This window comes from Anastrepha obliqua, chromosome 1, assembly GCF_027943255.1.
Source record: "Anastrepha obliqua isolate idAnaObli1 chromosome 1, idAnaObli1_1.0, whole genome shotgun sequence".
In the NCBI taxonomy this organism is placed as follows: Eukaryota; Metazoa; Arthropoda; class Insecta; order Diptera; family Tephritidae; genus Anastrepha; species Anastrepha obliqua.
Genome location: NC_072892.1, coordinates 76564496 through 76591727, shown reverse-complemented (window position 1 = coordinate 76591727; position 27232 = coordinate 76564496). Strand labels below are relative to the sequence as shown.

The 27232-nt window shown below is 35.6% G+C and overlaps 1 protein-coding gene across 1 annotated transcript in view; it reads left to right on the top strand.

The window, feature by feature from the left end:
• Positions 1 to 25400, top strand: part of LOC129235452 (uncharacterized) — a 48888-nt gene extending 23488 nt beyond the window's left edge. The window contains exons 3-9 of the mRNA XM_054869300.1: positions 11077 to 11583; positions 11731 to 13251; positions 13327 to 13506; positions 21010 to 22197; positions 24320 to 24923; positions 25132 to 25346; positions 25393 to 25400. Coding sequence (XP_054725275.1) covers positions 11077 to 11583; positions 11731 to 13251; positions 13327 to 13506; positions 21010 to 22197; positions 24320 to 24923; positions 25132 to 25346; positions 25393 to 25400 — 4223 coding nt within the window. The remainder of the gene's footprint in view (positions 1 to 11076; positions 11584 to 11730; positions 13252 to 13326; positions 13507 to 21009; positions 22198 to 24319; positions 24924 to 25131; positions 25347 to 25392) is intronic.
• Positions 25401 to 27232: the final 1832 nt, after the last annotated feature.

Genomic DNA, 27232 nt, shown 5'->3' with positions numbered 1-27232 from the left:
TTATAATTATTTAAGTGCCGTTTTTTTAGTCCAAAATAGAGTTTTTTCTTCAAATGCTTGCTAATTCCACAAAAATAAATATTTTTTAAATCCCCTACGTGTTTCTCTAGCTATTCTTATCTAGATTAAGAAAAAAAATGTTTCTTTGTTCCAGATTAAAATTTGCACCCTCTGTGCTGCGTGCCGCGGAGCTCCTTCAAGAGAAACCACATTACAAAAATGTCTCCTATGCCGCCATTTTGTAAAATTTTTCGATCAAACTTTGTAGTTTTGTATTTTAGTATATAAGTAATAACTTCCCAAATCAGAGTGATTGTTTTCCCTTTCCTTCTATACAAAAAAATTCTTTAAAAATCGTGTTTATTTTACGCGTGTACAGTGGTGTTACCCCTTAAGTTACGAATTGAACAATTTTTGAGGAAACACGAGGGAATCATATCAAATAATACGAGGGGGTTCATTAAGTTAGAAATGAAGACAGCATTTAAATTTTTTTTTCGACAGAGTCCCCTTTTAGAAAGATACACTTTTTCAAACGCTCCGGACATTTTTAACTCCTATAAGAAATTCGATTTTTCGCACTCTCCAAAATACGCCTCTGTCTTGACAATGACTTCCTCGTTTCAACTTATTTTTTTCCGGTGAGCCATGTCTTCATGGGAACAAGAAAAAGTCGCAGCGAGCGAGATCGGGTATATACGGTTGGTGCGGTAGCAATTCGTGCAGTTTGGCGGCGACAACTCTGGATGAATGTGCTGGTAACACACCAGTAGTATGTATTTCCCAGGTTACTAGACCAGTTAAAAATGTTAAATTTTTAACTTAGCTATTGTCAAAACACTATCATTTTGACAATTCTAACATCAAAATTTTAACATTTTAATATTTTTCAAATTTTAACATCGTTTTATTCTAATTCTAAAAATTTTAACATTTTAATATTTTTCAAATTTTAACATCGTTTTTTTAACTACGTTAACTCAAAATTTTGACATTATTTTTAAGAGTTGGATCGATTACTAATTTATATTTTTGATTTTATTATTAATTATTTTAACGTTTTTAACTATTTTAATATTAATATTTAAGTTACGAGTACAACAATATTCCAGGGGGGATGCTAGCATACCCACTAAAAATACGCGTTAAAAATATTTGATATATGTTTAAAATTAAAATAGTACAAGTTTGTAATTCTAAAAATTGAGTTAATTTTTAAATTAAAGAAAAGAACACCTTCATTTTTGCAAGTATCTTTCAAAAAAAACAGCGACTTTCCAAAAGGAGAGTCGTTGGTTTATTCCAGATTCGAACTCGCAACAAAAACTATTGTTACAACTTCAATCGCTTAACCAACTCATCTAAACAATACATATGGAAGTAATGTAATTATAGTTGGGTAGTATATTTTGACTCTGTCGAAATCGTACACAATGTGAGCATGTTTCTTTCAGAAACAGTTGATCTTATCAATATTGCTCACAAACTATAAATAGAATAAGCTTTAGGACATTGACAGAGTGAATATAGCAAAGCTTTTATAAAGCATAATTGTAAGATAAGCATTGGTCCGCGCGGACCAAAAAATGAAAAGTTTAAATTTATTGAATAGTTTTTTGTAATTCTTCTTTATAAGTTTTCGTAGAAAACTTCAAATTTGAACTCTCTGAAGTTCAAATTTATAAAGTTTACCTAATATTGTTCATAATTTAAAAAGTTGTTCATTGCTGCTTTGAGAGTTGCGACAGGAATAGCCGCAATTGTTGCCCGAATGGATTGTTTTAGTTCATCCAAATTTGTTGGCTTTGTTTTATAAACTTCTTGTTTACATAAACCCCACAAGAAAAAGTCAGGTGCAATAAGGTCAGGCGACCTGGGGGGCCAACGAAATTCGGAGTTTCTTGAAATCAGTTTATTGGGAAATTTTCGTCGCAACTCTGTCATAACAGTCTGGGCTATGTGAGACGTTGCCCCATCTTGTTGAAACCACACAGAGTTGAAAGGAATTCTCTTTCGGCGTAGTTCTGGATAGAAAAATTCTTTCAGCATTTTCAAATAACGGTCTGCAGTAACCGTAACGGTGTGACCATTTTCTTCAAAAAAATAAGGCCCGACAATACAGCGTGAAGAAACCGCACACCACACTGTCACGCGAAGAGGATGCAATTCCGTCTCGTGGAGTATCTGTGGGTTAGAAGTACTCCATATTCGACAATTTTGTTTGTTCACATTGCCGTTTAAATCGAAATGGGCCTCATCAGACATGAAAAGGCAGTTTAACATGTTTTGGTCTTCTTCCACCATTTGCAGGATCTTCTGGCAAAATTCCAAGCGAATCGGCAAGTCTGCTGCATTCAGTTTGTTAACCATTTGAATTTTGTAGGGAAATAAGTCTAAATCTTTGTGCATTATTGTTTGCAAAGACTGTCGGCTGACACCAAGTTGAGCAGATAAGCTTCTTGTTGAAACCCTTGGATTGCTTTGTAAAGCTGCAGCTACAGCAGCGATCGTTTCCTCCGTCCGAACTGGTGGGTTTCGATGATAAGGCTTTCTTGCGACTGTTCTTTGCTCAGCAAAATTATTCACCAGTCTCATTATGGTCCATCTGCTCGGGGGATCGCCGCCAAACATCCGCCAGTGCGTGATAGCGGCGGACTATCCAAATTCTTGTTTGCGTGTCCCAGTTATCCATTTTAATAAATTTTAAAGATCAATCTGCAAATTAAAACAAAAATGGAACAGATAACTTAAAAAGAAAAAAAGTTATTCAATTTTTTTTTGGTAGCGGCTTTCATCAGCCACCCTGTATGTTATTGGATTAGAAGGATAAATTTTACAAATATACAATATTTGTCAAGTCTAATTATTTTTATATTTGTTTTAGTTTTTTATGTGACTGAATTCTTACTTTATCTCCAATTTTAAAAACTGGTTTTTCTAAATTATTTCTATTAAATGTAAAACAATTATCAAAAATCCAATTAGTACTTTTCTGAATTTCAAATCGTACTTTTAGTTTTTGATTAATGGTTCTATTAAATCTTTCTACAATTGAAGATTTCTTTTCACTAAATGTTTGATACATTTTAATATTATATTTATCTAAAACTTCTTGAAAATATTTATTTAGAAATTCTTTACCAGAATCTGTATGAAGTAATTTACACAACCTGCACAACCTGCATTTTTAATAATATTTAAAAATTCTTCAGAAGTTTTTTTCCATCCTTCTTTTTTAATGATTCTATATAAGCAAATTTAGAAAATGTACCAATTACATTAAGCATATATTTGTATCCTCTATTAATTCTAACATTAACAATTGTCATAATTAGTAAACCTGCTGTCCATAGTTCATTTATGCTTTTAGTAATAATTTTCCTTCTTTCAAAATTTTTTCTTACTGATTTATGCAATTCTTTTGCTATTTGAAAATCATTAATTTTTTATAATTTGATTTATCTTTTCCCATTTCTATATATTAAAAAAAAAAAAATAAAAATGTATTTACTATGCTAACTATATAATTTTATTTAAACAAGATAAGACTAATCTAAAGCATATATTTAATGACCATTGTAATGATATTGATTATCATTTTTTCAGAAGCATGTGTATTCAATTTCCAACATTGTACAGTTTAGTTTTTTAGTAATAGATAAAGAACAATAATCTAATGATGGTAGATATAAAACAATGTTTGAATTTTTGTTTGCAGTATAAAAAAAATGTTTGAGTTTTTATTGAATTCGATTTTTTATTATTTGTTTTTATATTTTTCTAATATTATTTTTTCGACTTCATTATTTATTGTTTTATCACTCCAATTAGTTTTTTCTAAAAATGTTAAAGAAAGGTCTACTTTTTTTTAATTTAAAAATTAACTTAATTTTTACAATTACAAACTTTAATTTTAAACATATATCAAATATTTAAGTTACGAGTACATGTTTCCGCTTTGGCCGAATGGGCTGGTGTGTGACTACCATTCGGAATTCAGAGAGAGAAAGTCGGTTCGAATCTCGGTGAAAGATCAAAATTAAGAAAAACATTTTTCTAATAGCGGTCGCCCCCCGGCAGGCAACGGCAAACATCCGAGTGCCATGGAAAAGCTCCTAAAAAAAAATATTGCCGTTCGGAGTCGGCTTGAAACTGTAGGTCCCTCCATTTGTGGAACAACATCAAAACGCACACCACAAATAGGAGGAGGAGCTCGGCCAAACACCTAACCGAAGTGTACGCGCCAATTATTTATTTATTTATTACATGTTTCCTTCGGAAACCGTTGACAGAGTCAACGTCAATATTCTAGGGGGGACGCTAGCGTTAAGAATATTTAAAATTTTAATGATAGTTAATTTAATATTTTAATGTTTTTAACTATTTCTAAGTTAAATATTTAAAATAACGTACATCAATATTCCGCTAGCGTCCCCCCTGAAAATACGCGTTAAGAATATTTAAAATTTTAATAATAGTTCATTTTTTACTTTTATTATAATCAATATTTTGGGTGGTATACTACCCTTAATTCTTCATTAACTTCTTCTATACTATACATAAAAAATTTCACTGTCAAAATTTACCAACAGTGAAATATTTTAAATATTTAAAATAATTAATAATAAAATTAAAAATATAAATTAGTAATCGATCCAACTCATAAAAATAACGTAAAAATTTTGAGTTAACGTAGTTAAAAAACACGTTGTTAAAATTTGAAAAATATTAAAATGTTAAAATTTTGATTTTAGAATTGTCAAAATGATAGTGTTTTGGCAATAGTTAAGTTAAAAATTTAACATTTTTAGCTTGTCCAGTAACCTGGGAAATACATACTAAGTACTCACACCACACACACACACCGTGGTGAAACAGCACCTTCTTTTTCGCCAAATGTGGTTGTGTCTTTTTAAATTTTTTGTGGAAGCGGTCCTATAACTCACTGTAGTATTGTCCAGTGATCGTTCTTCCTTTTTATAAAAAATTCATGGGGATTACGCCGTTCGCATCCTAAAAAATCGTAGCCATGACCTTTTCGGCTGCTGGGACTGTCTTCGACTTCTTTGGAGCCGATTCACCGGGAGATTGTTACTTAGTTTCTGGTATGTAATGATGAGTCCAGGTGAAATCAACGGTGACAACTTGGCACAAAAATTCCTTCGGATCTCGCTTAAATTGCTCCAAACACTGCTTCGAAGTTAACAGCAGCATCCGCTTGTTGTCCACCGTGAACAATCGCATCATCCATCGCGTCGACAATTTTTTCATCGCCAACTTATGATGTAAAATATTAATTGCCGTTCCTGTCGACACACCTATGGCCTCTATAACTTCGCGCACTTTCGTTCTTCGATCAGTGAGAATCATATGGTGGACTTTTGATTGATTTCCTCGGTAATCACGTCTGCCGGGCCGCCTCATCAAAAACGGATGTTCGCCAAGTTTGAATTCGTTGAACCAATATCAAACTGTGGTCGTAGATAGTGAAGCGTCCCCATAGACAGCATCTAACTTTGCTTTTATCTCCTCGCATTTTTTATAACCCAAAAACAAAAAGCGAATTACCGAACAATACTGCTTATATCTTAGCGAAAATCACGAAACACGACTTACTCGAATAGGTACCAAGTCCAATCTAAACTTAGCAATCAGTCTGAAATTTGTTTTGCCTTCGTTTGATAGATGGCAGCACACGATGCTAACACCAACTTCTCTCAGGAACACTCTCTGTCATCAAATACGGATACTTGTTGAACCGCCGTCGTATATGGTAATACATCCTCCGGGATATGACTGGAGTACCTATTAACTCAACTAATCGGTCATACTTAGTACGAATGGAAGTTTATGGAAGAAATCATAAAATGCTTTATTGTTGAAAAAAATGTCTTTCTAATTTTGCATTATAAGATTTATTTTATTGGAGATAGCTATAACGCAGAACTGAGTAGGTACCTTAAATAATTTATTTTTAAATAGTTGTTTTTTGCACAATTTAAAAGAAAGCGTCTTTTTGTTTTCCAGATTTTTTAGCTTCTTAGTTAACCATAACTGTATCACTTCTTGAAAGCATATACATATGTACGTTTTGGGACATGACAAGTCGTTTTAACCAAGTTTGCTCAATCGTCCGTCCGTTCGGGTGCACGATAACTCAAGCAAAGATTAATAGATATACTTCTTTCAAACTTTGCAGATGTATTACTCTTTGTCCAAGGGAGGTATTAAAAATTGGTGAAATCTGTCAATAACCACGTCCACCATATAACGTAAAATTTTGAAAACATTAGTTAATAACAACTCAATAAAACTCGCTCAAGCATGGTACCTCATTTAAATTTCGTATACAGATTATTAACAATGGGCGTGGTTTACCCCCTCTTTATATGTTAAGACCAAATTTTCCTTCATCCGTCTACGTTAGAAGCTATCATATAAGCTTCATTGTTTATGAGTTTGTTCGATTTCAAAAATTAACAACCAAATTTAACCTTAGTTACTGTTGTTGATTCGCCGTAAATGAGCATTACAGTTAAATAAGTTAAAGTCTCTTCGCCGAAGATCGACTAGAGCAATTAAAAGAAAATCATAGAGATTGAGAAAAATACTATCTGAGTTTAGCACATCGAACATCTTATAAGTGCAAATAGACAACTAAGTGCGCATTTTTTGGAAAAACATGTGATACAATGTTAAAACGAAGTTTGTCAAGTCTACGCAGGATAATAGATCTACAACAAAAGAGTGGAGAAATACAGAGGTTATTGAGAATAAAAAGTCAGATACCATACATGGGTTTCGCTTTTGCGATATTTATGATTTTTCTTCCGTTTTGCCTTAAATTGTACCACCGATAATGAATTTTTTGTCTGTGCACTTTTTAAATTAGTCCACTCGCTCCGAAAAGTTCTCGTATCTATGTATATGGTGCTCTAAGGTTTCTTCACACAGTAGCTCAAGCGCATAAATATATGATAAAAGCAAGCTTTTTATATATAGGATGGTTCACATAGTGGACCTCTCCCGATTTCACTATTTTATTTATGGCCGAAAACTAAGGACATGGGCTTGGACTTGGTCTTTGGTTTCAGTAGGATAGCGCGCCATGCCACACAGTTCCTGCCACAATCGATCTTTTCGCACCAAGTTCGGTAATAGTATTACCAGCCCTCTCGGCGATGTCAATTGACATCCGCGCAGCTACAATTTGAAGCCGTAAAAAGCCGACATCATGCAAATAATGCAATAACGATTCAGGGGAATAATTGGTTTTGTTAATTTTTTTGTTAACAGTTGAATCGACCGCCTGTTAAATATCCCTTAAAGGGAAAAAGATACATTTTAACGTAAAGTAGAGAAAAGTGCCCTTATTTGGATTATACATAATCTAGTCTTCAATCGAAGCAACAATTTGAAATCTTGTCGACAGACTATTAGAAAGATATATTAAAAAAATTGCAATGTTTTGGAATAAAATCAATAAGGAGCAATTTAATTTTTGCACTTCGTGAATAACCGACTTCTTATTTATTATTATATTTAATTTACTAATTTTGATCGTATTTAAGCTTTTTTCAAACAAGTCTTTCCTATGGACTATAAGTATATTGTATTATTACTACTTAAGTTTTGAAAGTTTTTGAAGGTGGCCGCCGTAGGTTTGAATCTCCGTGAAACATCTAAATGAAGAAAAAGTTTTTTCTAATAACGGTCGCCCCTCGGTAGGCAACGGTAAACCTCCGAGTGTATTTCTGCCATGAAAAAGCTTCTCATAAAATATATTTGCCGTTCGGAGCAGTGTTGCCAACGCCAATAAATCTGAGTCGCTAGGGCCAATATCAAAAGTCGCTAGAAAGTCGCTAACTCCATCAGGGGCGGATCCTAAATTTCATCCTGAGAGGTGCATAAGAGGCCAGCTGCAGACTTAAAATTTTTAGATTAATAATAATTAAACCGGTAATACCAACTCTACTGAAATTTGAGATCAACGGAAGTTAGTTTTAATCTCCTGAAATGCTGTTTTTTCTTATTATGATTCGATAAATCTACTAAATTTTCTAACGCTTTGGCAATTGGTGTCTGAAAAGCATTTGTGTCTTTAAAATATCATTGGAAAGCATGAGTGATTCAAGAAATGTTGAAAAAGTTATTTACGAAGTTGATCCAGTACTGCATTCAAATGGAAATTTGAAAATTTATAAAATTAATAATATTAACTATTACGCTTTTATAATAAAACCAGGCAAATCACACAACAATTTACTATAATACATTATTATTAATTAAAGTCTTGAAAAGGATTTATAAAATATATTTAAGCATAGTAAAGAAAAAGTGGCATAAAAAAGCTAAGGGTAAACACCACTGTGACAGCCAAAGAAATAAGTGATTTTTTTAGGGAGAAATTGAAGGAATTTGTGGATCGGATTTTTTTTATTTTATTAAGTGTCCATTAAAAACCGTCATCCTAAATTTTTATGGAAAATAAATTTAAAATTTCAGTTATAGATCGATAATTTATCGACGATAACACACCAATAGGTAGTGCGTTATTTTATTTATAGTCAGTAAATTGTTACTCTGGAGTATGGAAGGTAAAGGGCATTCACGGGTAATCAAGTTGACAGAAAAGTATCTGTTGCCTAAAACGGTTTTGATTTGCTCTCTAAAAGTCGCCAGATAAGTCGCTAAATCATTTTTGTCGTCAAAACTTTTTTTTTGTCGCCAAGACTCAAGCAAAAGTCGTCAATTCTAGCGACAAAGTCGCTAAATTGGCAACACTGGTTCGGAGCTTAAAACTGCAGGTCCCTCCATTTGTGGAACAACATCAAAACGCACACCACAAATAGGAGGAGGAGCTCAGCCAAACACCCAAAAGGGTGTAAGCGCCCATTATATACACATATATGTATATAAGTTTTGAACATAAATCAAAGAGTAGCTCAAGCTCCCCCAATTTGGGTCGAACTTTTGGTTTCTTTTCTATAACTCACTTAAATTAATTTTTTCATTTACATATGTTCTGACTAAATAAATTTCTTAAGAGAAACAATAGATATTATTATAAATAAATATTAAATATTATTATAAATAAATAAAAATAAAGAAAAAACATAGCCATTTAGCTGATTTTTTCATGTAAAGGCCAAAAATGATGATATTTTTGAATTGGGGGACATCAGAATTCGTTTTAGAGGTATGGTTCCTTCGACAAAGTTTCTTATTTTGATCCCTAGAATATGATTTTCACAGAGCAATGGGCGACTTTTTTGCCTTCCCACAAATCGACCCGGCCTACTATATATGTATTAGGTTGGGGGAAAAAGAAATCCCATATTTTTATTTTTACTTTGTGAAAATGTTTTAAAACTATTTTATGGTCGATCTTTAGCTCCTGGGCGATGCTAAGACTACTAACATGCCGGTTAACTTCTATTATTTCTGTGATTTTATCGAGATTTTTTTTAACATCAAAAATGCCTGAACGGAATCGACGAGAGCACAACTGCATGTAATTAGCTGTTACACTATCAGCACCATAAACACCACTCACAATTTCAGCGGCCTGGAATACATTTTCGCCCTTTTCAAAGAAAAACGGTAAAATGTCCCGAATTTTCTCTTTGTTGACTTCCATTGTAACTCACACCCAAATGGAAGAAAAAAAATAATATAGCAAACGATTTTTTTTAGTGTGGAATATATCACCTTAACAACGAACATAAACCTTAAATTGTTTGATCGATACTTTACGAGATATCGATCACTACAGCCATCTACCAAGAAAATAAAGGATTTCTTTTTCCCCAAACTAATATATACATACGTACATATATAATTGTCGTTTACATCCTTTTTGGCTGTTTGGCGGAACTCCTTCTTCTATTTATGGAAAATGGATAGGTCTACAGTTTTAAGGCGCTTCCGAACAGCAAATGGTTTTTTTGTGTTCATGGCAGAAGTACACTCGGAGGTTTGCCATTCCTGCCGAGGGACGACCGCTATTAGAAAGAACTTATTCTAGCAATTAGTGTTTCATGCACGAAGATTCGCACTTCCGAATCGTAGTCACGCATGAACTAATTCGACTACAGCGGCCATCGACGGAGTGGTATTTTATTAATAAAAATGGAGGTAGTTATGTAGGAAAGCGTGGTAGAATATTTGTAAACAGAAATACATTTTATTCATTTCATTTAGTTCCTTTCATTCCATTTATTTATTTAAGTCTATGACTATAAGAACCTTATAAAATAGATACATATATTTAATTAAAAGTGTAAAAAGTATCTGGAGTTATTTCTTAAGTTAGTAACAGTAGCTTTACAAATTATATATAACCCCTTTTGGGTGTTTGCCCGAGCTCCTATTTGTGGTGTGCGTCTTGATGTTGTTCCACAAATAGAGGGACCTACAGTTTCAAGCCGACTCCGAACGGCAATATTTTTATGAGGAGCTTTTTCATGGCAGAAATACACTCGAAGGGTTGCCATTACCTGCTGAGGGGCGACCGCTATTAGAAAAATGTTTTTCTTAATTTTGGTGTTTCACCGAGATTCGAACCTACGTTCTCTCTGTGAATTCCGAATGGTAATCACGCACCAAGCCATTCGGCTACGGCGGCCGCCTTTACAAGTTGTTACGTACAGCAGCAGTTATTGGATATCATGCTTCTGAGTGCTGTGTGGTGTGGTGCACTTCGAATTCATTCCAAAAGGGAAGCAGTGAATAGGGAGTAGTATTTACGCTTCGTGAGACGTTTGCGAGAAAATATTCACCAAAAACAATCTTGGAAATAGCACCACGTGTGTGGAGGATTGGGTCAAGCGCTGATATATGTAGTAATATTGCACTAGATGGGACTTACTTTGAAGGCTAAACTAATCTTTCGTGTTTTATTTAACAATTCAGGATACTTTTTACGCAGAATGTAAACAATAAGTAATTATAAGTAAAACAAAGCATTATTGCATCCACTATTTAAAAAACGTAACACAAAACACATAATTAAAAAATGTTTATAAACGTAAGGCCGCAAAATAGTTTATATATGCATTAATGTTTCAACTTTAGCTAATGGTAATTTCACATCTGATAATATTATTGGATCACGAAATCCAAATGGGGTTGTCGGTACTAACAATAGTAAACCAAATGTAGAACGTATGATGTATCAAAAAAAGACGAAGCAATCAAATAAGGATAATGTAAAAGACAATGTAAAAGATCATTTTATTGGAAGGCCACTCGATGCGCGTGTAGCTGAAATTCACTTAAAATCGTTCAAAACTGATGTTAAAATGCCTTGGTATGAAAATGGGACTTTAATTAACACAGAGTTTCGAAATGAAATAAGTAAGAATGATATAGAATGTACGTCGCCAAGAAACAGGCAGAATTCGAGTGGCATTGTACTTCCTCTACCTACGGTTGGAGATGTGTGTAATAAAACGGAAATTTTAAATAGTTTAAATGACAGTGCCTGTGAAAAAGATTCTCTCGAAATTTCTTCCCCCAAAGAGACTGACATCGAGGAAGACTCGTTAGAAATAGGATTGATAACAGAAGACAAACCTCCCCGTAAGATAAAAAAAAACGCAGAAGACAGAATGGCTACTTATCTTTACGGAGCTTCTATTCAACAAGCAAATGTAGCCCACACGAGTAAATATTTAAAAAAATCAACTGCTTTTATAATACCTTTTACGACTAATAAACATTCAATAGTAAACAATACCAGTAATAAAACACGTACTGAGGTATTGAATAAATCTGGTGTTCAAACAGAATGCATATGCCCGAATGAATCCACAAGCGATAGAAAACACTTAAACGAAACAGACAATGCTATTCACTATAATATTGAACACACTGAAACTCCAATAGATATGGAATGCCAAAAAAAACTATTCGAAGATCTCAAAAAAGTTGAGGGTTTAACTGGAATCAAAAGCGAAAATACAGAAACAACTGAAGAAGAATTACACTTTCGCAAAACATCTTTACAGGACTCTGCACGATTTTATTTGTCGAAACCCGATAACCATTTTACAGCAAAGCCGTATGAACTCATAAAAGAACAAAAACCCATGAACACTTTAAATGCTGAAACGTTCGGTCGAAACAATTCATTTGATGAAATAGAAGGCGGAGAATTCACTATAAACGGGTTGGATACAATCATTGAAGTTAACGAAGGAGACAATAAAGACGGAATGAAAAATGAAAACGAAACTGACTTTTCCTCTGAAACTGCTAGCGATTTGTCAAGCAGTTGGACTGAATCAAAAGAATCAGATGAATTTATTCTATCAGAAGAATTTGAGGGTATATTTGAAACATTTAGCAGTAATCGTCCGAAATCTTTTAACACAATTGCAGAAGTTCAGGGTGGAATATATGAAACAAAAAAAATTAAAATTAACGCTGATGAAGAATTGGGTCTAGAAGACCGTAACTTAAAATCAAAACATAAAAACAATTTGTTAAATTATACTGAAAAAGAGAATAATTCCGCTGAATCTAGTTTGACTTTACTAATTAAAATGGGTATAGAAGATCAAGATACATCTGAATCTAAATCTAAAAACTGCAACAGCCCAGAAACTACAAGCATTAATGCCACCAAATCTAAATATGAGGAAGATGTGAGTAAAAATATACATCAAGCTGCTGCTGCAATACAAAGTAATTCGGCAAAGTATTTAGCTGCATCCATAATTCAAAGAAATATTAGAAGATATTTGGATAGTAAACGTAAGGAAATGGATAGTGGTTTTCCGGGAAAACAGGAAGGCTTGCCTGTTAACTTAGAATCTGAAAATACAAATAAGAGTGAGTTTCAAGTCAGCTTTAACTCGGAAACAACTTTGAAGGAAACTGAGAACCTTAAAAAAGATTACAGAGATAGATATGAAAGTAGTCATGAGATCAATATAGAAGAACCCCATGTTAATCAGCACAACAAAAGAAAAAATCTCATAACTTCAAAAAAATGGACCAACGAAAAAGCAGCAGCTGTCATTCAAAAGGCATACAAAACATATTTATATTACAAGTGTAAAGAAAGAAACACAGAAATATCACATGCAGTACATAAATATAACAATAAATTGTCTGCTAATCAATGCACATCAAAGAAAAATTCCTTGGTGGAAAGTGATGCCACACCATGTCCTACAAGTGAGAGCAAAGTTAATTGGTTTGTGGGAGTAGAACCTATTAAAACGTCGATGGAGTTAAATAAAAGTAATATACCAATATAATTTCAGAGTAATGCTTTATTAAACAACTGCTTGGTTTTCTTTACTAATATTTATTTAGTTACACAAAATTTGCCAGAAGCTAAACCTTTATTCAATAATTACGAATCAGGCCCAGATGAAGTAAATATCAACACAGCACTAATTTTACCTGAAGATTCAATTGGTATCCAGCGAAACTTACAAAGAGATGCTGACCCAATTTCCAACTCCTATTTTATACCAAGGAACCAAGATTCAGGTAAGGAATAATCTACTTTATTTCATATGTTCTAAATAATCAAAACAGTTGGAAACCAGCAAATGTCCTTAATCGTAACAATTATTTTGGTTTTAAAGCTTCATTTTTAATAATTTTTTTGTAAACATAATATACATTTCTAGAAAGTTTCATTTGGCTCTAAGCCTAAGAAGTTTTCTAATATCACTGGAGTACATAAAATCCAGCTATATCTTGAGAGTATAGTATAGAAGTGTAGTTTGGATTGATTTTCATAATGGCCGCTGTTCTCGATATCGTCTTCCTAAATCTTGATGTCAATGATTTCACTTATCAACCTCAGTACCATGATATGTGCAAGTACATATCAACAAATGGAACAGCTATTCAGTTGAGTTATATATATATATATATATATATAAAGATATACATATGTATGTACATATATAATTGGCGCATACACCCCTTTTGGGTGCTTGGCCGAGCTCCTCCTCCTATATGTGGCGTGAGTCTTGATGTTGTTCCACAAATAGAGGGACCTACAGTTTCAAGCCGATTTCGAATGGCAGATATTTTTTATGATGAGCCTTTTCATGGCAGAAATACACTTGGGGGTTTTTGCCGTGGCCTGCCTAGGGCGACCGCTATTAGAAAAAACTTTTTCTTAATTTTGGGTTTTCACCGAGATTCGAACCTACGTTCTCTCTAAATTCCGAATGGTAGTCACGCACCTATCCATTCGGCTACGGCGGCCGAAATTGCCATACTGAAATGTAAAAACGCAAGAGAGAGATGTGGTACAGATGCATTATTCGTCATAAAATATTTTGTGGACCGCATAAAATTATTTGTGGCCTAGGGTAAACGATTGATTTTTCGACTTTGAAAATATCAAATAATGCATTTTATGTTTTTAAATAAGAGTTATTTAGAGTTTGTTTCTTCTTTATTTATTACTTCCTGTAGCCCAGGCGATTTGCAGCCGTTCCTGAAAACGCCTTTGCTTACCGAGCAAAGAACAAATCTGCTACTACATATGTGTGTAAACTAAATGGTACATGAAATTGCTTGTTATAAAAATAGCAGTCAGAAAATCTTTGTGTTTACTTTAGATATAGAAAATGCTTACAATTGTGTGAGAGTAGTCAAGCTATGTGATATGCTGGTGTCAATTGGGATTGGCAGAAGTTATGTGGTGTGGATTAGGAAAGAGACGATGGTTGTGTCGGACGGGCTTCTGGAAGGAAGTTGAGAATCCCCGTTACTCTTCAACATTTAATCAAGTCAACTACACACAATCGCTGATAAAAACACGTCCCTATATCAGTTTGTAGATGACTTTGTCATTTTGTCGCACTACAAGGACTATTAAAGTATAAAGGGGTTTACTGGGGTTTTATAAAGAGGGGCAGTGGCTAGTTCACTTAATATATCGTTTAATCTAGAAATATGTATCATCATGAATATAGTAGCTCAAAGCACCAATACTCAAAAATAGAGTATTGCAGAACTACGACCACTTTAGCAAGCAAAACATCAATTAGAAAAATTAAAACTTTGGATATATACGAGTATATGTACATCTTTTAAAAGTCTGCAAACATTTTGTATATTATTTTTATTTTTTATTTTTTCCCCCCTATAAATCCTCGAAAACAACCTTAGAGCTAGCGATATTCCTTAGCTATTGAACTAATTAATACCTTGCTAAAGGAGAAGTCCATATTTTTGACAGACTTTCTAAGGGGATTATGGTTCCAGCCAGTGAAATTTTCCAAGTGCGGAATGCTAGTTATTACAAAGCGATGTCAATAATTATGGCGGAAAGACAAATGCTAGCAACTTGCGAACTGATAAATAATTTGAAGAAATTTTATATTCAGCAAATGAAAAACTAAATGGGTAAATATGGTAATTGCAAGCCATACTTTGGGATAAAGTATATACAAAAGAATAAATATTGGGTGCCCAATATTGTGTGTAAGTCTTGTGTAGAATCTTTGCGATACTGGAGCCAAGGAGGACGTAAAGGGCTTCAATTCGGAGTACTGATGATGTGGAATGAGCCAACGAATCATTTTAATGACTGTTATTTCTGTGCAGTAAAAGTGAAAGGTACAAACCGTTTTAAGAAACGGAATTGGATTTATCCTAATATTAAATCAGTTAGACCCCCAGTATTGCACAGTGACAATTTACCAATTCCTGTGTTTACAGGACCATCTTCTGCTAACTGTAATGACATTGAAATGTTAGAGAATTCTGACAATCAAGCAAGCAGCAGTGAAAGCGAGTTCGAAGAAAGTAGTTGTATGAAACAAGGATTTTCGCAAGCAGAGCTTAGCGACTTGGTTCGTGATTTAAATTTATCAAAAAAATCTGCCGAAATTCTTGCTTCAAGACTAAAAGAAAAACAATGTCTTCAACCTGGCGTTACCATCACATTCTTTAGGACCAGAGAGCAAGAACTTCTTCCTTTCTTTCAAGAAGAATACAAGCCTGTATTTTGTAACAATGTTTCTGGTCTGCTAAATTGTATGGGGCATCCTGAATATAATCCTGAACATTGAAGACTTTTTATAGATAGCTCAAAAAGAAGTCTGAAATGTGTATTGCTGCACAATGGAAATAAATTTGCCTCGGTTCCAATTGGTCATTCAACGCAACTAAAAGAAGAATACCAAAATATTAAAATTGTTTTAGAAAAGATTTCATACGCACAACATCAATGGTCAGTATGTGTGGACTTAAAGATGGTGAATTTTTTATTAGGTCAGCAAGGTGGGTGTACTAAATACCCCTGTTTCATATGTCTATGGGATAGTCGCGCAAAAAAAGAACATTGGACTAGAAAGGTTTGGCCTTTGAGAGAAAATATGGAAGTAGGAAAAGCAAATGTGGTTCATGAACCACTGATAAGCCGAGAAAATATTCTTCTTCCACCACTTCACATCAAGCTTGGGCTAATGAAACAGTTTATCAAAGCCCTTGATAAGACCGGTGACTGTTTTAAATATGTGTGTCAAAAATGTCCGTCTTTAAGTATGGAAAAATTAAAATCAGGTGTCTTTGATGGGCCGCAGATCCGTACTCTTATAAAAGACATTGAATTTATAAACCATATGTCACAAATTGAATCTAAAGCATGGCTAAGCTTTGTCTTAGTAGTCAAAAATTTTTTGGGGAATCATAAGGCACCAGATTACCAAAAACTAGTTGATGAAATGCTTCGAAATTTCTGCAGTTTAGGAGCTAATATGGGCATTAAATTGCATTTCCTTCATAGCCATTTGGACAAATTCCCGAAAAACTTGGGCGATTATAGTGAGGAACAGGGAGAACGGTTCCACCAGGATATAAAAATAATGGAAGAAAGGTACCAAGGTCGATAGGACTGCCACATGATGGCAGACTACTGCTGGACCTTATTAAGGGATTGTCCTAAGCAAAACCATAACAGAAAAGCCAACAGAAAAACTTTTTTGTAATGTTTTTAAATTATTTAAGTTAACTGCAAATATATATTTTTGTTTTTGTATAATTTTTAATGAAATAATATATATTAATAAAAATATTTTTTTAGTGCATATTGGTATTTTAATACTGTTTTTTCAGTGAAATAGATAATAGTCTTTATCTCAAAAACTAGAGTCAATTTGAGAAATCTAAAATTTTTCTAGTATTCAGCACACTAGTCTCACACAGAATTGACTTAAACCAACCCTGCCGCAAAATGACTGTTCCCCAGTGTTATCGCATTCTTAGTACCTTCCTTAAGAGATGTGAAACGTTTGTTAAAAAAATTGCAATATTGAATATTTCTTTGACATTTTTGTATATTATAGTTAGGTATAAGTTTTGGAGAACAAATTTGTGCCATATCAATAACTGTTTAATAGGAAATGTGTTTTTGAATTTCAAACAAAATAAAAATCATTTCAGTAGACATACAAAACGGAACTTAAAAAATTAAGTCGTGTATTACCACGTCCGTTTAATTGTGAAAATTAGATGCCGTCAGTCGCAGAAGCCACAACAAAAAAAGAAAAAGTATTGAAAGTCAGGCAATTACAGAACAAAATTTTTACTTAAATTTTTTTAAATTGTTAACTAAAGGCTTATTATTAAGAAAACAAAATCCATATTCCCAGTGTAGTGTAAAAATAAGCGCACGAATAAGTTAGATAAGGTTACTTTTTTATTTAACATTGAAAGTAGGGCACTATAGCACAGTATGAAAATCTTTCAAAATTTGCAAAAAAAAAAATAAATAAGAGGCTTCTTCTTTTCGCCTAGTTCAATCAGAGTTGAACCACACGAAATTGACGACGTAATTTGTGAGAACTACCGCTGTTGTTTTTGGTGAAATTGTTCTCAAAAATATGGTCCACATGAAGAAGAGTATTTTAGTGGAAGTGAATTTGAAATTCGTTATAAATTCAATTATTGTGCTTAAAAAGTTGCGTATACAGACTGTTATATCTTTCTAGTCTTATTTTCCAATGTTTATCTTGTGTTTCTATATGATAGGAAATGAACCTACATACCTACATAAATTACCAAAATATACCTACAAATTTAACTTCACTAAGGCAAGTTTGCAATATAGTTTTAAAACGCTTCTCTTGAGCAGTGTGAGTTTGGTCCATTTGCGAACATTTCTGAGCCAGGACATCTGCTTGCGTCCTCTGCAACGCTTTTCTTCTTTTTCCTATCTCATATTCAGGAAAACAAGTAGACGAGGATGGTTATGTGGATATGTGGAATATCAAACAAGAGCAACTGATGATAGGGGTCCTGCGGCAATATTAAATATGCGCGGGGCTATAACGCCTATAGACAACCGATGGATTGTTCCTTCTCTCCTGTTCTGGCTCGATGATTTTCAGCTCACTTAAACGTTGAATATTATCTCTTAGTTATAAAATACATTTGCAAATACGTTAACAATAATTCAAGTCAAGCAACATTTTCCGTTGCGAATAATAGTGAAGAACTTGAAATTTATGTAAATGGAAATCTATAATATATTGTAATATAAAAATGAATCGCAAAATGTGTTGGTAAGCGCATAACTCAACAACGCATGGACCAATCTTAGCAATTCTTTTTTTAAATGTTCCTTGAAGTCCAAGGATGGTTTGTACGGCGAGAAAAATTCGAATAATTTCCGGGAAACCCCTAAAACAGCCCTTTTCTTTTTACCATACAAATATTTTCTAACTAAATGTAGAGTCGTGTGTGTGCGTGTTCTCTTCGGAGGACCTAATGCGTTCACACAAAAGTGTTAATATCATGAACCCGACCTAATTGAAAAGTCCAAAAATGTAAGTGCTATAGATTTGATTGGCTTCGCAATATTCTTTCTTTTGTTTTAGTTTCAGAACGAGTTAAAGAATGATTTCATTCCCAAATAATAAATAAAAATAGGTAAGTAAATTCTAAGAATAATCATGCAGGGCTGAACAAATCAAAACATATTTTAAGAATACCGAAAGATAAACATATGTATTTTAAGAAGAACAAAAGACAAATAATTATATTTTAGGAAGAACAAAAGACAAACATTATTAATTAATCTAGAAAACCCATGTTTTTCACATGGTCAATTGTATGTTGCCTGTTCCCGTGTTGGAAAACCATCAGATTTGTTTGTATATTCACCAGGTAATCAAACAAAAAACATTGTATATCATAAAGCACTACAATAAAAATAAAACAGATTTTTGTTAATAATTATAATTTACTTGATTTACAATAAAGCGATTACTGAAAATACTTATATACGTTTTAATTCATTATTCTTTATTATATCGGTTATTAACCCTATGTTAATAATAATAATAATAAATAATTAATTATCTCTATGTTTTGTCATTGAAGCACCCACTTTATAAATATTTGCCACCTTTAGGTTCCCAATATCCCTTTAGATTATTTTTCAATCAGGTTTGAACCTTAAGTTCCCCTCTTAGTTTGAAGTCCTCTGGCAAACATCCCAGTGGGGTTTTTAGTGGGTCCCAAAAGGGTGGCCAAAGTTCGTGGAAGCGAAGATACTTAGGTCACCCGAGCTGACCCTTCTCATTAATTCTCCTGAACAAAACCGTCACCATGATGATAGGGCGGTGTGTGAGGATCAGCAGAGTAAAAACGGTCGAAATATAAACTGCCACATTCAAAATCTAGTTGACAGAACGAAGTCTGTCGGGTCCGCTAGTATGTAATAAAAATATATGTAATAAGAAAGTATCTTTTTATGTATGCAAATAATAAAAATGTGAAATTAAATGAAAAATATAGATTTTGGTTTTTTTTTTATAATACTAATCTACAACATTCTAATGTTTCATACGTTGTGTGATTCTAACTTTGTTTCCATTAAAATTATTAAGCAATCATTTTGTAAAATACGACACTTACAATACCTTATAAAATTCGTCTGCTGTTTTTTGTTTGTTCCATTTAGTTGTGAATTACAGGGTGTTAACAATGGAAGCCAACAAAGAGAAAATTCGGAGCACTTTACAGTTTTTCTTTGATAAGCTGATTACGTGCAATTTTGATTTCGTCTATTCCGTGCAGGCCATTTTTATGTTAAAAAAAATATCGATAAAAGCTCAAAAATAATCGAAGATGACCAGCATGTTAGTAGTCGTAGCATCGCTCAACAGCTAAAGATTGACCATAAAACAGTTTTAAACCATTTTCGCAAAGTAAAAACAAAAGTAGTGGATTTACCTTTCCCCAAAGTAATACAAATATGTAAGTTATATGTGGTACACTTTCCCTCTGGAGCAGTGATGATGCCTTGGTCCAGCGGCGGGTGTTGCTGACACGTCTCAGCTACTTCTTGATTCTAATTAGCTTTAGGATGTTTAGGTTGGGAGACTTGACTTCGTCCCCTTTGTTGGACTATTGGCCTTGTGGCTCAACAGTGTAAATCAATACATCAAATATTAACGGCGGCGTGCCGGAGTAAAGTCAATCATTCTTTATTAAACAATTGTCTGGACAAAACTGATTATAAGAATGGAATGAATAAAAGACTAAAGCTAAGTACATAAATGGAAATATGAATCTAAACCTAAATACATAATAAGTACATAAAGATCATGCCATGGGTTTGTGGTCTGTAAAACCGACTCAGCATATTTCCGATCAGAATTCCAACGCTTGCGACACAACAGAAACGGCTGGCCGTTGCTCCGACTCACATTATTTTGTTTATGTTGCATATGTGGTCGGGTTCAGCGACATTGTTTGCGCGCGGGTTGCTCGGTGAATTCATTGCGAGGGACGTTCGATGATTTGGCTGTTAACTTGTATATGTTTTACTTAGAAACAAACGATGGTGTGAATCGGCTACAGAATATTTTGAAGAATCAGTTAAATTTCAGATTAGTTATGAGGGCACACATGTATATATATTAAACTTTCATTTTATAAGATTATGAATATATTCAGAAAGTATAAAAAAGCTTTTGAAAAAGTATGCAATTAATATAACAATTTTATAATTTGAAGGAGAAGACGGAGCTCAAGTAAATAACTCAATTTCCGAGACCATTCAAGTCGTTTACAACTTTCTATTTGCTGAAAGGCGCCTCTATTTAAAGTCCAGAGATGAAAACAATCAACAGATTATCGATGATTCGAAATCATTTGACTATTCCGAGTGTATTGAAACCTGTGTGCCTTTTGAGCATTTACAAAAATTTGCTGAAACAACTCAAAATGAAGGCGATGAAAACCATTTTATCGACGAAGCTGCCAACAAGTTACGTGGCACAGATGAATTAGTTGACAACATGCAGAAGCGTCTGCTCTGTAGAAGCAGCTCTTTCGATTCTGCAAATGAAAAGGTCAGAAGGCAGAGAAGCTTTGAAGAGCCCGTTATCTGGGTCATGCAGGATATACAGGAAAGTAAAAAATCTACGCCTGATACGGAAGATGACAAAGTAGTAGTGAAACCAATGGAAATCGAAGATACCCGTGAAAGTTCAGGATTAAGCGAATCTATAATCATTAGCCATATGTCCATCGATGAGGACGAAAATGACAGATTGGAAAATCCTCTAAAAATTGAAGAGGCATTTGAAAGGCATTTTACTAAGCCACTAGAGGACTCTGAACTTTCTGTAGGAACCATAATGAATGATAACGTGGAAGAATATTTTCATTCGGAAAAACATACATATAAAAACAAAACAAACTCATGTAGCATATATTTAGACGATGATACTTCAGAAAACATTAGAAAAAAAATGATGGCCTCTTCACTAACTGAAACAGAATCTGATGCATCGGATGATCCGATTTCTGATAGCAGAGCAACTCAGCTGACGGATTTCAACATATGTACTATTATAAACGACACAACTGGCACTTCAAGTGACACTGAATCAACAATAATTTCCACCGCAGAAAAAGCACATGGTGTAGATAATCCTATTCGATTAAAGAGTGACGATACCATCGACCAGTCTTCAGAAATACTTGCCGAGGAAAATTCACCCAAGAAAATGTCCACATCATATCGCAACTATCATCGAAAAAGAGATTTAGAACTACGTAATACTATAGCACGTCGCATGACTTTTCAAAGGGGCGATGCAATACGGAATGATTCCATGCCTGATGAAGAAAAATTATGTAGTACAAATATTGAGCAGCAGAAGGGATCAATAGAAAAATATATTTCCCATTCAAAAGGTAAGTACATATCAGCAATAAAAACACATACTCATTCACATATGTACATATGTGCATATACACAAATGCACGTACATGCATGCACGCAACCAAGGGGGACAATGGGCAATATGAAATTATCGCCCAAAAATTATAATAAAATAAATATAAAATAGTGCCGGCAAAAACATGAAAATTATGTGGATTGCCTTCGTATTTTTATACCAATGATCACGCCGCGTTTTTTTTTAATTTTTTATTCCTTTATTATTCCACTTGGGAACATAGGGCTTCAACAAAACATTTGAATCTTATTCTGTTACCCGCTATTCTCTTTACGACATCCCACGTTTGGTTAACTGTTTCTAGTTGATGAAGGTTAGAACGCCACCAAGTTTTTCGTGAATACTCTTGTTTTAGTTTTCTGCGAGATTTGTCTATTTTTCCAATTGCAGATATTTTTCTGCGTCTTCTTCAGCTCCACCATTCGTTGAAATTATGCTAGCGAGATAACAGAAACTTTCAACATACTGCACCGCTTCTCCCTCGATTGCAATATTGTTGGGATTTGTATCGTTGATTCGCATTGCGTTTTCTCGCTGTTTATTTTCAGACCAACGTTTCGTGCTCGGTGACTAGAAAATCTCATTTGACCTGCATGTCGGAATGCCTGTGTAAAAGCAGGCAAATATCGCCAGCATAGCCGCGGTCGTGTAGTTGGCGGGATAGCGTCCAAGTGATGCCTTGGCTCCTTTTTTCAACATACTGCATCACTTCGTCAAGTGTGACCGCGAAAAGAAGTGGCGACAGTTGGCAGCCCTGTTTCACGCCGGATGTTGTTCTAAATGGAGTGATTGTGGCGCCATTATGGAGAGCGTTAGCTCTGCAGTATAGTAGAGTGTCTTTATAATCTGCACAATTTTTGTTGGAACTTCTTTTTTCCTAGGGAAGACCATATTGCAGCGTGCTTGATGGTATCAAAAGCCTTCAGGAAATCATTAAAGACCATATAAAAAGGGGTGTTCCATTCTAAGGATTGTTCAATAATTATCCTCAGAGTATTCAGAGTGTTCATCGCGTAGTGACATTTCGACCGGTTGAAGTGTGTCCAACTACTATTGTGTGTTGCGACTATTTTTTAAATAGTGTTGAGCAACGTCATGCAGCTCCAATTGCCGCATTCCTGAAGGTCACCTTTTTTTGGCAGCTTGATCACAATGCCTTCCGTCCAAGATGTCGGGAAGTTTTCGCTCTCCCAGGCTGCAGCGATGTGCGGATGTAGAATCAACGAGCTAACGTGTGTATCGGTGAGGAAAAGTTCAGCCAGGATCCCGTCATCACGCCGCGTAAGCACTATGTAATACCTGAGTTTCTAAGGAATAATGAAGAATGTAGAATTTAAAAAAATGATTCAATAAGACTGGGAAGCAAACTAAAATTAATGGATTAATTTACATAAAATGTCTACATAAATTTACAGAAATCATGGATATAAAGCAATTTGCAATATGAAGACCGAGTAAAAGCCAAAAACAGTTTTTTTTATTAAGCTTATATGGAAAGTACCCAGTGGTGCAGACATTTCTAAAATGTTTTCTTATTAGCATAATAAAACCATTGCTGACTTCCTCTTCAGTCTGTTAAATGAGATGGGATTGAGAGTTATTTCTGTGATTAAAGGGTTTATGAGTGATTGAAGTCTTTTATTATGAGATGTGGCAAGCTTTTTTATTCTTCAGCTATTATAAGAAATTTGAGACCGCGATGTATTTGGACACTTGTGATGTTTTATGGTGCGTTTATAATCATTCTTAGTGTTTTTGAATGGAATCTTTGGAGTATTTCGATGTTAGAGTTAGCTGCAGTGCTCCAGAGTTGTATGCCATAAGTCCATATTGGTTTTAGATAACTGAGTAGAGTAATAGTTTACTTGATCGCAGTTCCCATGACGGTGCGATCACGCAAGCAAACTGGGATCTGATAAGCAGGAGTCTATGGAAAGTCTACAGGGACATCCTGCAAGAAAATCCAGGACCCCCACCCAGCTGCTCAGACGCGGGTTGGTTCCAATCACGCGTCAAATTAACCAGGTGCGCGGATCAACGATCGGTCGATCTGTACACTCTGGCAATTAAACGCATAGGGGAGCCTTGGCCAGGGGCCCGCCTCGACGTGGTCCTCCGTGAAGACATCCCCAATCGGCCAAGATCAAGAGCCTGGATACCAGAGTTCCACACCGACCCAGAGGAAGTGTTGGAACTGCTCAAACTAGGCAACCCCGAGCTACCTACCAGCGATTGGAAAGTAGCAAAGATCGGCGAAGTGGATGGCAAGAGGAGACTAGCGGTGATCATCCTAAATGAGGAATCACTGGATCCACTCGCTAACTTGAAATGGAAGGTGAACTACGGCTTCCAATCACTGACACTCCATGTCTACAGACAGGATGTAGCCAGTAAAGGCAGCTCCGCAGACAACTTGACGTCATCCGCGGAGGAGACGACGGTTGCGTTAGACAACCTAACGGACGACGAGGTGGCATCCAATTCCGGTATGGTAGGCGAACTCTTCCGAAGGGTTACCCTAGAGGATATGGGGGAATATTCCGATCTCTCAGACGCTCTGGAGGACGAGGAATATATTCCCACTTCCTCTGACGAGGAGATCGCTGACCAAACCGTGGTTGGCTGTCATCTAACAACGCACACCAACGATGGTGGGGGTTGTACAGATCAACCTCCACCACAGTAAGGCGGCCTCAGCCGCACTCATCCTCCGTCTCGCTGAAAGAGAAGAGGAAATCGCTCTCATCCAAGAACCATGGGTCATAAAAGATCGGGTTTGCGGGTTGAGTAACAAAGATTTTAAACTGGTCTATGTCACCGACAAAGGTAAACCCAGGTCGTGTATACTAGTGAAAAAACATATTAATGTATTCTTATTGATGCAATTCAGCGATGCGGACAACGCAGTTATATCAGTGGAGTCCTGCGGAAGGACAATATGGCTTGCCTCGTCCTATATGGCACATGACGCGGTACAACCACCACCATCTCCACTCCTAAGAGGTGCAACAGAGGAAGCCGCGAGACGTGGCATACCACTAATCCTGGGCGCAGATGCAAATGCTCACCATCATGTCTGGGGTAGTACAGACACTAACGAACGCGGTGAGTACATTTTTGAATTCATCATGTGTAACTATCTTCATATTAGCAATATAGGCGACTCCCCTACCTTCGTAACAGCTACTAGAAGGGAAGTTCTGGACATTACGTGTGTCAATGAACGGGGGTCACAAATTATAAGAGACTGGAGAGTGTCTAAAGACAACTCCTTCTCAGACCATAGGTACCTAACGTATAGCATTGAATTACCAATTAAACTGTGTAAACCGGTCGTGAACCGCAAACGCACAAACTGGGGTATGTTCGAAAATATTGTGGCCAACAACCTTACGGGCATGACATACCAAATTAACTCCGAGCTACAACTCGACTCTACTGTTGATGAACTGACTTCAGCATTTCAACAGGCTGCGAAAGCAGCCTGCCCTCCGAGGACGAAAAGAGGCAAACCGAAACCTCTATGGTGGTCCACAGACATAGCAGACCTAAGAAGAGAATGCAGAACCAAGTATAACGAAGCGAGAAGAACTAACTCGTGGGATGGATACAAAGACTGTCAACGCAGATTTAAGTATGCCATTAGGGCAGCTAAAACGGCGTCTTGGAGAGATTTCTGTCAAAAGATAGATAGTACCTCTGAGACAAGTAGACTCAGGAAAGTTATATCAATGAGCCACAGCAACCCTAGTTACCTCATCAAAGAGGACGGCAATTGGACAACTAATAGTGAAGAAACACTAGAATTACTATTGCAGACACACTTCCCAGGTTGTCTATGCAATGAAGATGGTAGAACTCATCCTACAGTTCTCAATGGGGGTCCTCCAATAGATTTTATTACGGAGGACAATATAAAATCTGCCATTGGCAGTTTCAAACCTTATAAATCGCCGGGACCAGATGGAATCATCTCCGCCGACCTGCAACACACAATTAGTATAATTGCACCTAGACTCGTCTCAATTTTTGAGGCAGTAGTACGACTTAGTTATATCCCCAAGAAATGGGCGGAAGTAAAAGTGGTCTTCATTCCCAAAGCAGGAAAAACCACACATACGAGACCGAAGGACTACAGGCCGATCAGCCTATCATCCTTCCTGTTAAAAACTTTAGAGCGATTGCTAGATGGGCACATCAAGGGGAAGATTGGCAACAAGCTATCACCTTCCCAACATGCATACAGCAAAGGCAAATCAGTAGAGACGGCGCTTCACTCGCTGGTCGACACGATTGAGAAATCACTTCACTACAAGGAATACACCCTTGCTGTCTTTCTAGACATCGAGGGTGCTTTCAATAACATACACCCGGAAGCAATTACCAAATCGCTAACAGAAATGGGAGTAAACAGAGCGCTCGTCTCGCTCATAGAGCGAATGCTAGTCGGGCGGACGATTCGCGCAGATTTGGGTGAAACATTCATCAAGAAATTTCCGATCAGGGGCACACCGCAGGGTGGGGTAATCTCTCCACTTCTATGGAACCTGACCGTCAATAATCTCCTTCAGGAGCTAGAAAAAATGGGAGGTAAGGTAATCTCATACGCAGATGATATTGTAATAGCAATCTCTGACAAACACCTTCCAACTATGTGTGATCTTCAACAAAGAGCTCTCAACAGACTATCACTATGGTGCAAGAGTCGAGGACTAGAAGTAAATCCGGGAAAAACGGAACTGATACTGTTTAGCAGGAAACACAAAACACCTGCTCTTCAACAAATTCTTTTGGGGGGAAAACCCCTTAAAGTAACAGAAAACGCTAAATACCTAGGACTTGTACTAGATAGGAAGCTAAATTGGGGACTCACAGTCGCAGACAGAGTACGCAAAGCTACGACGGCGCTATACTCCTGTGGAAGGCTCGTTGGGAAAAAATGGGGTTTGAAGCCCAGTATGATACACTGGCTGTACACAGCAGTAATTAGG